Source organism: Mesoplodon densirostris, chromosome 19 (assembly GCF_025265405.1).
Source record: "Mesoplodon densirostris isolate mMesDen1 chromosome 19, mMesDen1 primary haplotype, whole genome shotgun sequence".
NCBI lineage: Eukaryota > Metazoa > Chordata > Mammalia > Artiodactyla > Ziphiidae > Mesoplodon > Mesoplodon densirostris.
The window spans coordinates 54,127,286-54,140,209 of NC_082679.1; the positions used below are offsets into that span (position 1 = coordinate 54,127,286).

A 12,924-nucleotide genomic window follows, 5' to 3' on the forward strand; every position below is an offset into this window, starting at 1 on the left:
TTCTCTGCAACAGTGAGGCTATTCATTATTTTCCTCTGTTCCCTATTCCATTTAAGTGGGTACAGTTGAGTTTTAAAAGTTGAAGCTGCTGTTTGAACTGTTCTGATTCTCTTGCTTTTGGACTAATGCTTTTGGCTGAATCACATGCCTACCTGGCTATAGCAATAAGGTGTATTTCATTGAACGTAACAGAAAACCTAACTCTAAAGGACTTTAATAAATAAGGGGATTTATATTTTGTATACATAACAAGAAGCCCTGAGGTTGGGTGGCTTTAAGGTTCTAGTTTTCTGCTCTGCCATCCTTAACGTGTCCTGTCAGCTGCTCCCCTTGTGGTTGAAAGGTGGCAGCTACAGCTCCAACAGCTGAAGAGGGAGGGTCTCCTCCTAAGTGTCTCCTTTATTGGTGGGCAGCCTTGCTCAGAAGCCCCTCATAGACATCTCACTGGCCGGAATTGTGACACGTGCCCCTTCCTAACTCCACCTCTCTGCAGGGTAAATGAAATTGACTTAGAGTGATGAAGATCTATACTCCTTGGGCTGCGGATTGTGTATCCTTCCCTGAGAATGTGGCCTGAAAGGGGAGGGTGTATACCCAAATAAAAGTCAGGGAGTTTAGGGTATGCTAAGAACTTCCATTGTACGGATGAGTCACCTTCTTCAGGAGCAAGAATATTCTACCCAGGAGCAGGCAGCATAGCTAGTGACTAAATCCCCAATGCCCCCTCCAGAGGATATACAGTGATTTCTGCTCCAGAGGTGAAGTCTGCACTTCAGCCATCACCCGAACAGTGGACACAACCTGGACCAGGACTGGCCTACGAGATGCATGACCTCATCCACGGCCCCTCCCGTCCAAAGGTTTTCAGCCCCAAGGGGTCCAAGAACTAAGGGACCAGGTTGTTGGGACCCAAGGGGCCTCTAGGAAGAGGGCAGGTGCCTTTTATCGGAGGCAGAGCTGGAATGGGGCAATCAGATGCTCCAGCCCTGGGCACCGAGCAAGGTCCACTGGACTTGCCACCCTGTGCCAAAACCCTGCAGGATCCATGTTCTCAGCCCTGCTTTCAGGCTGTAGAGGCCTCGACCATGACAACCTTTCAGGCCTCCACTGGCTATGAGCCCAGTGCACATTCATGGTCACCTCAATCTGTTATAAGAATAGGATGTCTGGTCACCCAATCCATGAAAGGGACATTTGACTCACAGGAGATTCTGAACTGGTCAACGTGGTTCTCTTGGTCAGATACTGTTCCTTACCTTTTTCTCTAGAGACTTAATCCCACTGCTTGCTTCAGAAGTGAAAATTTACCTATTTGTCTAGAGAAGGTCATCCCATCTGTCTCCCTCCAGAGGCTATAGTTAGACGTGTAGATGATATAGAGATAGGCATAGAGAAGAGTATGGAGGGGAGCTGTAGAGACAATGTAGATGAACAATAGATAATATATTTACATAGATACATACATATAAACATGGAGATACAGATATGCATATAAATGAAGTAGACTGTAGACACAAATGTATAGTTTTCCCTTCACAAATAATCAGACTTGTTTTCATAAGTTGGAGAACTCTGTCCACATATGTGTTTAAAGTACAGGAAAGATACTAGGACCTCTCATCTCTGACCACATGAGAATCATGTTGGGGAGCAATTTAAAAATCAAACTTGGCATGGTATCAACACTGTTAAACATACCAGATTTTTTTTGTAGATTTGTGCCACTAATACCTGCACATATGCATGTGAGTTTTATTTCCCTAAGTGGTTAATGAAGATACAGCTCATATTAGGAAAAATAACTTGTGCTGAGTGTTATTTGGCCGTAAATACTGATGTTGGAATATTCTGGCACTTGTGCTTCAGTGTATAAACATCTAGAGAACTCTTGCATGTAACGCACCCAGATACCAGAAGGATGTCCACCTCATGACTATATTTGTGCAAAACTGGTATCTTTGTAGAACTAGATGTATGCGTACTGATCTTCTTTCAACACCTTCATATGGAAAGTAAACAAAGCAAATATGACAAAACAGAAAGCAAATTGATAAAATGAACAAAGAAGTGATATTTTTTAAAGACATTTTTATTGCCAAGGTAAACCCACATATACCAAAATCTGTTTTCAGAATTTACCTTTTCAAAAGAAGGGGGAAGACTGAGAATGAGAATGATTATCCCAGGTTTTAGATGAAAGTATAATGTATATATAATAAGAGGAGAAATATTATGGACATATATATATATACATATATGCAAATATATACAAAAAACTAAAAAAGTGGAAATATTAGCATCATTAGACTATGTTCAGTGATGCTATGGTATTGCTATTATAATTTCCTTGTAATTTTTTGTATGTTTTAAGTAGTCAAAGTAAAAATACACTTCTAAGTGAAGATTACTCAGTATTATGGATTTGTCCTAATCCATTTAATCATTCCCGTAATGATGGATGCTGAGGTAGTATCTAGTTCCCAGTTTAAACCCTCGGAGCTTTGGGGAAAAGCTCATTTTTATGAGCTCACATCATCAGGAAGTACAGCATCCCTTCGTTTTCTGCACAATGAACTAATTTCAAGTTTGCCCTCACATGATGCCAGGAGGGAAAGAAGTTGTAATATGTCCCTCAGAGATCTATTCTCACCTGAGTTAGGTTACAGTTTGTGGGTTTTCCAGACTGTGGAGGACGTGGTGATTAAAGAGAGAAGGTCATATTTGTGAGTAAAATACTTTTTTTCTGGAAGAATTCAGCAGACATGTCCACCACCTAGTGCCCATGGTGCTGCCATAGGCAGTGTGGAGCTTGGAAACAATCCTTCACTTAGTGGACTATAGAAGATAACCACAGCCCACAAGAAAAACAACCTCCATGTGGGTTTCCAACTGGTTTTTCCTTCCCCCTGCTTTAGTTTTGCCTCTGACAGGATGACCTCCTTATTCATTGTTCTTTAAATTGCTGTGATCTGCATCAAAAGAAAGGAGGACTGGATCAGGTTCAGAATGCTATCTTCTTCCTCCTGAAGCTCAAGCCCTGGTGAGCTTTGCAAAGTGTTCAGAAGAGCCTGAAAATCCTGGAGGGTCCTCTTCCTGTGGATCAGGATTCAAAAAAGTTTGTACTTTTTACTGACAATCTGTGGATGGCAGGAGTTGAACTAAAGGCTTCTTGAGGTTTCTATATATTGCTGGTGCGGTTGGCTGAGGGCATGAGATGGTTCTCCAGCTGACTTTGTGTGCTGTGGCCACCAGTCTGTCTCAGTGGGTCCCTTTTTGAGGATCCCACTCTGCAATCAGAGCTTGGCAGCACTCATCCCACCACTGCAGAAAGTAAGATATGTCCACCTGGCTCAGATCCTGTAGTGGTTGTTTTTTGTGCTCAGCTTGAGGCTGAGAATAGTCTTCCAACTGCAGTACTCCCATGTAAGTCTGTTCTTGGTGATCCTGGTGTTCTTCTTGGTATTGGGGCCAGAAAGGATACTGAGTATCTGGGTCTCCTCCCATAGTCAGCAGTACTGGCACATAATTCCCAAGTGTTAGAGTAGAGGGAGAGTTCTCTCCTCTCTGCACAGCCTGCATGGGCTGCATCATGACACTTTGTCCTTGGATCACACAAGGGACAGAGGATACGTGGGATGGGAGAAGAACAGGTAGAAATGGTTGGCTCCTGCTGAGAGAACTGGAGGAAGCAAAATGATGAGATCTGCTTGGGAGAGTACATAGGTCAATTTCGTGCTGCTGAGCTGTCAGACCAGGTCTCCCACTTGGGCCATCTACCAAGGAATTCACAGGCTCACTTCTGCTCTGCCCAGGGTACAGAGATCTTGGGTTCTGAAACCACATCTCCGTGAGAAAAACTGAGACATGGACATCATAAGACAAGCGATTCTGGCTCTGTTCTCAAACTGTGTAAAGCATATAGGCCCAAATCTCAGGAGGGGTGTGTGTGTGTGTGTGTGTGTGTGTGAAATTAATTGCCCTTGTTCATGTGTTCAGTATGTATATATATGTACATATGTGTGTGGACACATATATGTGCATATGCATAAGTATGTGTGTGTGTATATATATGTGTGTGTATGTATGTATATGTATACATATACATACATACAAACACATAGATTTAGGTCATAGCACATTCAGCAATCAACTATAGATGAATTGAAACTCTGGCTAAAAAGGCATGTGCTATAGGATCCACCCTTCAATTTCAACGATGGATCAGGGAACAAGGTCTCTTGACGAGGTTGACACTTTCCTCCTATTAATCAGTGTTTGCACAGGAATACATACCTTGTAAACGTGTATAAATCTGAAAAAGGATTAATAAACACAGATAAGTGTTTATGAGGGTCATTGTGCTGATAGACCTATGAACATGCTTCCTAGTCATGAGTGTTGAATGTATACGGAACCACTATCCCCATAGCTTAGGTAGAAGAAGGTACTAATGAGGGTGCTTTTGTTCCTCTATTTGGCTATGCTTGTAGATTTTTTTGGGGGGTGTTAAAAGTGGGGGAAGGAGAGATGGGCAGGATATCTAGTTGGTAGAGGCCAGGAATGCTGAAAAACACTGTACCTGGCATGGACTGCCCCTCCCAAGAAAGAGTTGTCTGGCCCAAAATGACAGCAGTGCCAAGCTTTAGGAAACCTAACACGAGTGTTCTCAAAATAGGCATCAACTTTCACATTTTCCCACAGTTTTGCTGCTGGTGATTCTGAATAGATGCCCCACTGACAATCTGATTAGAAAATTCTTCCTTTTGCAGGAATGTGACTTGAAATGCCAGGTGTTTACTATCCCAGGCCTTTGTCCTTGATCGCCGTGGTAATCTAGGTTAGTCAAGGTTTTCCAGCAACCACTCGGGGTAACATCGTTTAATGGGTTAGGGATATTTGCTGCCATAGACATAAAACTTACTTGAATTCTCGATTCTGGAATGCCTGTTTGGCTACTGTTTTCCTGTTTGCAATATCAAAGAACTGGTTCCTCTTGAAGGCTTGAACTAGAATGTTTGATTGAGATCTTGAAACGGATGTGTGGTCTTGTGTAGCTCCTTTTGGTAAGTATTCTAAAAGAGAACACAGGGACAGAAGGGTTTTTAGGACATTTTTGCATTCAAGCTGGAAACTCAAACTTGGGAAGATAGTGCTGACTTCTTACTCCCTCTGAATCCCCCTGAGATGACAGAAGAGGAGGATGTTGCCCTGCTTAGAGCAGCAGGACCAAAAAGTCCAAAGCCTTTCTTGCTCAGAATCTGTCTGTCCCAGCCACTGTGGGACCATGCTTATATTGATGACCTTAGGTTACCCAGAACAAGCTGTAACTGGCTCCAAAACTAAGGATTCTTTGTGGAGAATTTGGGCACAACATGCAGAATTGATTCCCCTCTCAATGGGACCCACTGATGAACTGCAGTTGGACTGGTGGGTTCTTACCTTGAGTATAAGGCTGAGGCTGGTTCTGTCCATGGCTTTGGTCTTCTCCTAAGGAGGAGCTGAACCCCAATCGTCTCTGTCTTGCTCTGTGGTTTTTAAACCAAATCTGAGTGGGAAAAGACGACGTGAAAGTCATGTAACTCAGTCTCAGTCCAAATATCAATGCAGTTAAACAAAACTAATTGATCAACTGCTCTTGGGATAATATCCCTAAGAGAAAGACGATGTATTATCCTGGGATTGATGCTATTGTTAGCATACAATTCAGGGCGGTATACAATCTGCTCTCAACTCAAATTAGCATTTCTTGTATGGTCATCCTCAGGGTATCCAAAATAAATTTCCTTGATTTAAGAAAAACAGTATAGTTCTCTCAAAAGAAATCAATCTCTCTCTCTCTCTCTCTCTCTCTCTCTCTCTCTCCCTTGTGTTGTATCAACTTTTCATTAGAATACCATTTCATAATACACAATACATATGGGATTGATCTTAGAAAAGAATTTCATTATGTAGGGCAGTAGAATTAGCCATAGTCAAGAGCAGGGCTAACTCACCTACACTTCCTTTTACTTATTTCATCCCATAGTCAGCAATAGATAATGAATCTCCTAGGGACCCCATATATCTTGCTTTAAAACTATTATCACTAACATAACCAATTGTATTCTGCTTGTTTCCTCATTACTGGAGTTGGCATTGCAAGGTACTTTCTAAGTATTTCTGAGTGTTTTATTTTGATAATTCATGGTAAGATTAGGGTGTCAATTATAACCAATATCTGATGTAGCACTCATATCCCAGGCATTGTGCTAAAAGGTTATTCTTTAAATTAATTAATAAAAATATTTTCCAATAAGAAGTCTTAGGCCCAAGTGGAAACTGGAAACTAATGAGTAAGTTACTGAACACAGTTGCAGAACCAACCTCATCCTACATTGTTTCCTGGACTTGCCATCCTCCACCTCAGTTCAAATGGGCCTAGTACCTCTCATGCAGCTAATCATTAGATAGTCCCCCAAAGTGCACTTTATTCTGGGATTTGGGAAAACTGTTTCCTACACCTAAAACAAATGCATTAAGAAAAGAGGAACTTTTCTTCTCCCCAGCGTCCCCTCAGACTGATGCCCTTATAGCCCTTATATATAGTGACTTATTGGAGACTATTTTTGATAACAAAAATCTGAACTCATTTTTCTCCTCTGAAAGCACCTTTTTTATTGACCTTTATTGATTTCAATACTGTTTCAGTTGGTATAATTGTATTATTTACAGCTACTTCTGCTGACTGAAGAAATCCAGTTTATTTTTATTTTTACATCAGTAGTTCTATTCAAAATGATACAATATGGGATTTTATTTCATACACTCCTGTGTATGAATCACATTTCAGATATTAGTGGAAAAAAAACCCACTAGCTTGAGAATTGGGAATTCACATGAGTGCTTACCCCACAGGTTCCTCATAATTATATGTTAATCGTTATTCTGCAGTATATATTCCAGTACTTGATACCATATCATTATAGTGATCCAATTTCCTATATTCTCTAAATCTCAAAAGTTGATTTAATTATCTCCTATTGGAGAGCCTCAACCAGTATATTCTTTTCTCCAAGAGTGATTATCCCCAACCAATTGGTAAAAGAAGTTACAGTTTTCTACCGTTGGTAAAAGAGGTAATTCTTGTTTTTATTTTGTTTTAAATATTATTTAACAGGAAAAACCTTCGGGAAACATACCTAACATAAGAGAATTACCTGCCAGTGCTAAGCTTGGCCTTTCTCTTTACCTTGAACCTGACAGATAATGAAATAGAAACCTGATAACTAACCTGAATTTTAGATTCTGGAATGCCAGTTTCCTTGGCCAGTTGTTTCCTGTTTGCTTTTTCAGGGTAGGGGTCATGTTCAAACCATGCTTGGAGGATATTATTTTGACTCTGGTTGTAAATAATCTTGCCTTGCCAGGTTTCTTTTTGTAATAGTATGTCTGATGAAGAGAAAATGGGGAGAAGTATGAAGGATATGTTTATGGATTAAAAACTGGGTGAGCATATATCTCATTTCAGGTTGAAAGTCTGTAGATCCAATGATTATTCTGTATTTTTACTTTAGGGATATACCTAAAGTCATTCTAAATTGGAGACATGGGAATTCCTTGGTGGTCCGGTGGTTAGGACTCCATGCTCTCACTGCCAAGGGCCTGGGTTCAATCCTTGGTTGGGGAACTAAGATCCCACAAGCAGCCCGGCGTGGCCAAAAGAAAAAATTGGAAACATATAGGTCAAATATATATATATAATAGAAAAAATGACAATCTGTCATCTCTGAGTTACCAAAGGAAGAAGTTACTAGAAATCCACAAAATTACATGCAAAGAAAATAGGAGTTAGGAAAATAAATGGAAATAAATGAAATAAGTAAAATATGAAAAACATTAAAAGGATAAATAAAATACAATACACAAAACTGTTACTTTATGATAAGATACATTTAAATAAATATAAAATGTTAAATTATTAGATATAAACTAAACGTAAAATATGTATTCCGTATATATTTTTCTCCATTTAAAGTGTTAACTTTAAGACTTTTGAAAACCCACATATGGGACTCACGGCTGTCTCTTAAATTTGAAATTGCATTCTCTAACTTCAAAGCATCCATCAATCCCCTGATACAATTTATCACTGCAAAATAGCTCCTGCTTCAACAATCTATTCCTCTAATCATAATTGGGATTTTACTTTTTATAAACTCTGGAAAATAAACAAACGTGGCATTATCAAAGAAGAGAGTAAAACACAGATGGGAATTTACCACTTGCAGTGCTGTTCAAATCCATCTTGGGAAGAGGTATCCAGATTCTGCAGAGATTAGTGGACAACTAAGCAAGACACAGGATTTATAAAACACCCAGAGCGACCCACCCATTTCTTAAATACCCTCCTATTTAATCCCTTCATTAAATATTCAACACTTTTTAGAAGAGACTTGAAGTAATCAGGGTAAGAGGAAATACAGATTCTACCAGATTCTAATTTTGCATCTATTATAATATCTCCCCAAATATGACTTAGAATCTGTGCTTTCTACTTTACATAGTACATATGTATATATCAATATATATTATAATATATGCTTTGTTCTCTATAATTTTTAGTACTCCTGTTTCTTAATTATTTTGGCTTGATGATATTATTTTAATATTAGATCGATATTCCTAGTCACTTTGTAGGCTCCCTGTTTTCCTTAGCCCTTACTGAAACAAATGTCTTTCCATTATTGTTAGTAGGGTTTATGTGTTACCTTGGCTATTCTATATTCCACAGTTATTAAAAAAAACACTGATCTAGGTGTTGCTGTGAAGGTAGTCTATAAATTGATTGAATTATATAATCAGTTGGATTTAAGTAAAGGAGATTATCCTCGATAATCTGGGTGGGGCTGATGCAATCAGCGAAAAGTCTTAAGAGCAAATCTGGGTGCATTCCTGAAGGAAAAGAAATCACGCCTATGGACAGCATCTTCATCTCCTGCCAGAGACTTTCAGCCTGCCCTTCCAAAGGGCCTGCCCTAGAAATCTCATTCTTGCCTAGCCAGTCCCCACAATTGTATAAGCCATTTCCATTTAATAAATGTCTTTATTTGTGTATGTGTATGTATGTATGGACACACACAAGTATGTATATAATTTCACAAGTTCCCTATGTGACTTGAGTTCAGAATGCTACTGATTCTGTTTCTCTGATTGAACACTCAATGATACAGATGTTGGTACTGAAACCGAGCAGGACCCTGTGGGGCTCCTGGGCAAGGAAGTCTTTCAAACAGTTGCTAATCAGGGAAGGAAGGGGATGCAGAGACAAGGGAGGAGCGGCCAAGAAACAACAGTGTAGCCTTGGGGCAGGGTCCTGGTTCTGCTTCAAGGGATGCACATAATATCTGTGAGCTCTTTATAGAACTCAACCCCCCCCAAAATCGAAGATGTTAGCATTCTTCATTCCAGATTAAAGAAACCAGGGAAGCTCTTCAAGAGACCACCTGAGGCCGGATTAAAGGAGTGCAGGCCCTGCACACACCCTAATCCTTATTAACAACCCCGCCCTTGAACCATTGCTATAAAACTCCTCACCAAATCCTCCCAGGTTGGGGCACTCAGTTTTTCAGTGCTGAGCCTGCTGTGGTCCCCTTTGCCTGGCAAAGAAATAAAGCTATTCTTTTCTACTTCACCCAAAACTCTGTCTCTGAGATCCAATTTGGCACTGGTGCACAGAGGCCGAGCTTTTGGCATCGGTACTGGAGGTAGTTCTATAAGAATAGACTCTTATAGGTGTGTGTTTGTATATATCATATATATACAGATATACATACATTTATATATAAATATAAATATAAAAAATATATATATATTTGGGTCACTGACAAGGCAAAGAACTAAAACCATCCAAAGTAGTTGCTGAGGACAAAGGAAATATAAACTGATAGTGGAAGTGTTGCAGGAAGTGGGGGGACCCCTTCCAGGGCCTGAGAGTGGGCTCTTGTCTAACACTTGGACATGGATTGTCCAAGGAGACACATGCTGACAAAGCAAAAGACTTTATTGGGAAGGGGCATCTGGGTGGAGAGCAGGAGGGTAAGGGAACCCAGGGGAACTGCCCTGCCATGTGGCTCACTTTCTCAGGTTTTACGGTAATGGGGTTAGTTTCCAGGTTGTCTCTGGCCAGTCATCTTGATTGACCCATACTTCGTCTGGCTCAGGGTCCTTCCTGGTGGCGCACCCATCTCTCAGTCAAGATGGATTTCAGCGTGAGGGCTTCTGGGAAGTTGGCAGGACACATCGTCTACTCCCTCCTCCTTTTGGCCCCTCCTGAATTCTGGTTAGTTGCACTTCTTTCTTTATCAGGACCTCCTATTGTGAGACAACTCAGGCAAGCGGTTATCATCATACCTGGCCAAGGCGGGCAGTTTTGGTCAATGGTTCCCTAACAGAAGAAAAGTTACAAATACCAGCTATTACCATGTGACCATTTGCATAAATGAGGATATACTAATTATGAGGATTGCATTATGAATATGTATAAATATTAACAAAATATTGTGCTTTCTTCCTGCTGTTATTCCCTGATGATCCAATATAAGATGTATTAATAATAGTTAACATTAAATCACCGTATTTAAGGGGCATTACAAGAGAAGTATTCACATCAGCCAAGGATGTTGCATCCTCTTTGGGGAAAGGATTAGCATGTTTCTCTTGTAGGCATGATAGTTGCACCATATTAGGCAGAAATACCACTTTGTTATTATCTTTATTTGGAAATTATTTATGGTTTCAGGAGATGTGTATGGTTTCCAGGTTGACAAGGTATCAACAGAGCTGGTCAGTTTTGTGTCAGTATGGCTAGGCTACAGACCCTAGTAACTCAAACACTCACCTACTCGGAGTTTCTGTGAAGGTATTTTGTAGATGTGATTAAAGTTCATAATCACTTGACTAAGGGAGATTATCCTATATAATCTGGGTGGGCCTAAATCAATCATCTGAGAGGCCAGAAGGACTGAGTGAAGGCTTCACTGAGAGGAAGAAATTCTGGCTATTGATAGATGCATCAGCTCTTGCCCAAGAGTTCTAATCTGCCTTATGGATTTTAGACTTGCCAAGGCTTCTCTGTAGTCACATAAGCCAGTTCCTTGCAATAAATCTCCACGTACACACTGATTCTGCTTCTCTGGTTGAATACAATCATCTGATACAATTATTAAATTATTTACTTTGAAGTGATGACTTTAACAAGAAAAAAATATGTATGTGGATTTGTCATGGGCTAGACCATGGGTGATGGAAAAATTTATTGAATCCTGAAAAGATGGCAACTGTAAATTTGCTGCTGTAAATTTTTTTGGGTAAACATCAGCTGTGAAAAACTGGAAGGCAGGAAATGCGACAAATACTCTATGCCTTGACTTAAAGACAACAGAATATCTCTGTCAAGACTCATGTGCTCTTGGCTACTATTACCTTGGGAACAGCTAGAGAGAAATGAGCTCAGAAAGAAATGTGTTCCTCAACAGGAAAAATGGAAGGGGATAGAAAGATTGTATGAACTGCAAGATAACGAGTACAGGCAGACTTTGTATCATTTATATGAGGAAATACGAACTTAGAGACATATTTTCTAACAAAAAGGTTACACAGTTAAAAAAAAGCAAAAATAAAACCTGGGTTGTGGCTTAAAACCTTTGGTTTAAAGCAGTGATTGCATTATAACTTCTACCAATCATTCTTCTATTATTTAAGACAGCATTACTATAAACTGCCACCAGAAAAAAAATGGTATGTGCTTTTGCCACATACACTGATAAGCTCAAGATATTTAAGATGAGAAACAGAAAAATTAGGCACAATGAATTGGGGGATGGGCTAATTGCACCTGGAAATAGATATAATTAGATAGGTTAATTCGTCTTTAACTGTGTGTGTTTTCCTTTGTTGACATATATGTGTGTGATTACCAGAAAATTCACATGCTTTAACTAAAAGAAACTTAACTTGGATAAAAACAATATTTTGTGAACTGCACCTCCTCATATTATATCCAGATGGTAAAACCCTCAAAGAGCTATAGCCTTTAATGCCCCTACAAATGAGGCCAAGCAACATAAAAGCCATCCAAGTATCTGGTGTAGGGACTTCATCTAGGATCAGACACTAGGGGGAAAAGCATTCTCAGCTAAAGGTAGCTCTTCCTCAAAACATTCCCCCATCTGAATCTTGCTGTTGCTACGTTTCAATGGGTGCAGTGTCCCTCCTCTTCTTCCATATCATGACAGGATATTACGTTGATCCAGTCCATGTTCTAACTGGCTCATAGCATGGGCTTTTGTTCTTTGATATTTTGATGAGGAAGAGTTATATCTGGATCTTTCAGCTGCTTTGAGTGTGAATGGAGGTGTTGGGCTTTGAGTCCTAACTGTGTTTGGAAAAATCTTTCATACTGTGCGTGGTGGAGAAGGGTAAGATTATTCTGTGTACTTTAGGGATAGAAGCCAATAATTTTGACGAAATAGATGGACTGCAATATAAATAAATAAATAAATAAATAAATAAATAAAAATTTAAAAAGTCATTTCTTTTTTTTTAAACTTTATTTATTGATTGATTGATTTTTGGCTGTGTTGGGTTTTCGTTGCTCTGTGCGGGCCTTCTCTAGTTGCGGTGTGTGGGGGCTACACTTTGTTGCGGTGTGTGGGCTTCTTATTACTGTGGCTTCTCTTGCTGCAGAGCACAGGCTCTAGGCACGCGGGCTTCAGTAATTGCAGCATGTGGGCTCAGTAGCTGTGGCTCATGGGCTCTAGAGTGCAGGCTTAGTATATGTGGCTCATGGGCTTAGTTGCTCCATGGCATGTGGAATCTTCCTGGACCAGGGATCGAACCCGTGTCCCCTGCATTGGCAGGTGGATTCTTAACCAGTGCGCCACCAGG

General features: G+C 40.0%; 1 protein-coding gene across 1 annotated transcript; it reads right to left on the reverse strand.

The window, feature by feature from the left end:
- Positions 1-3,258: 3,258 nt before the first annotated feature.
- Positions 3,259-10,925, reverse strand: DUXB (double homeobox B). The gene is given in 6 exon segments (XM_060083185.1): positions 3,259-3,843; positions 4,922-4,959; positions 4,962-5,072; positions 5,440-5,545; positions 7,271-7,428; positions 10,877-10,925. Coding segments are annotated over 6 exon segments (1,047 nt in total).
- Positions 10,926-12,924: the final 1,999 nt, after the last annotated feature.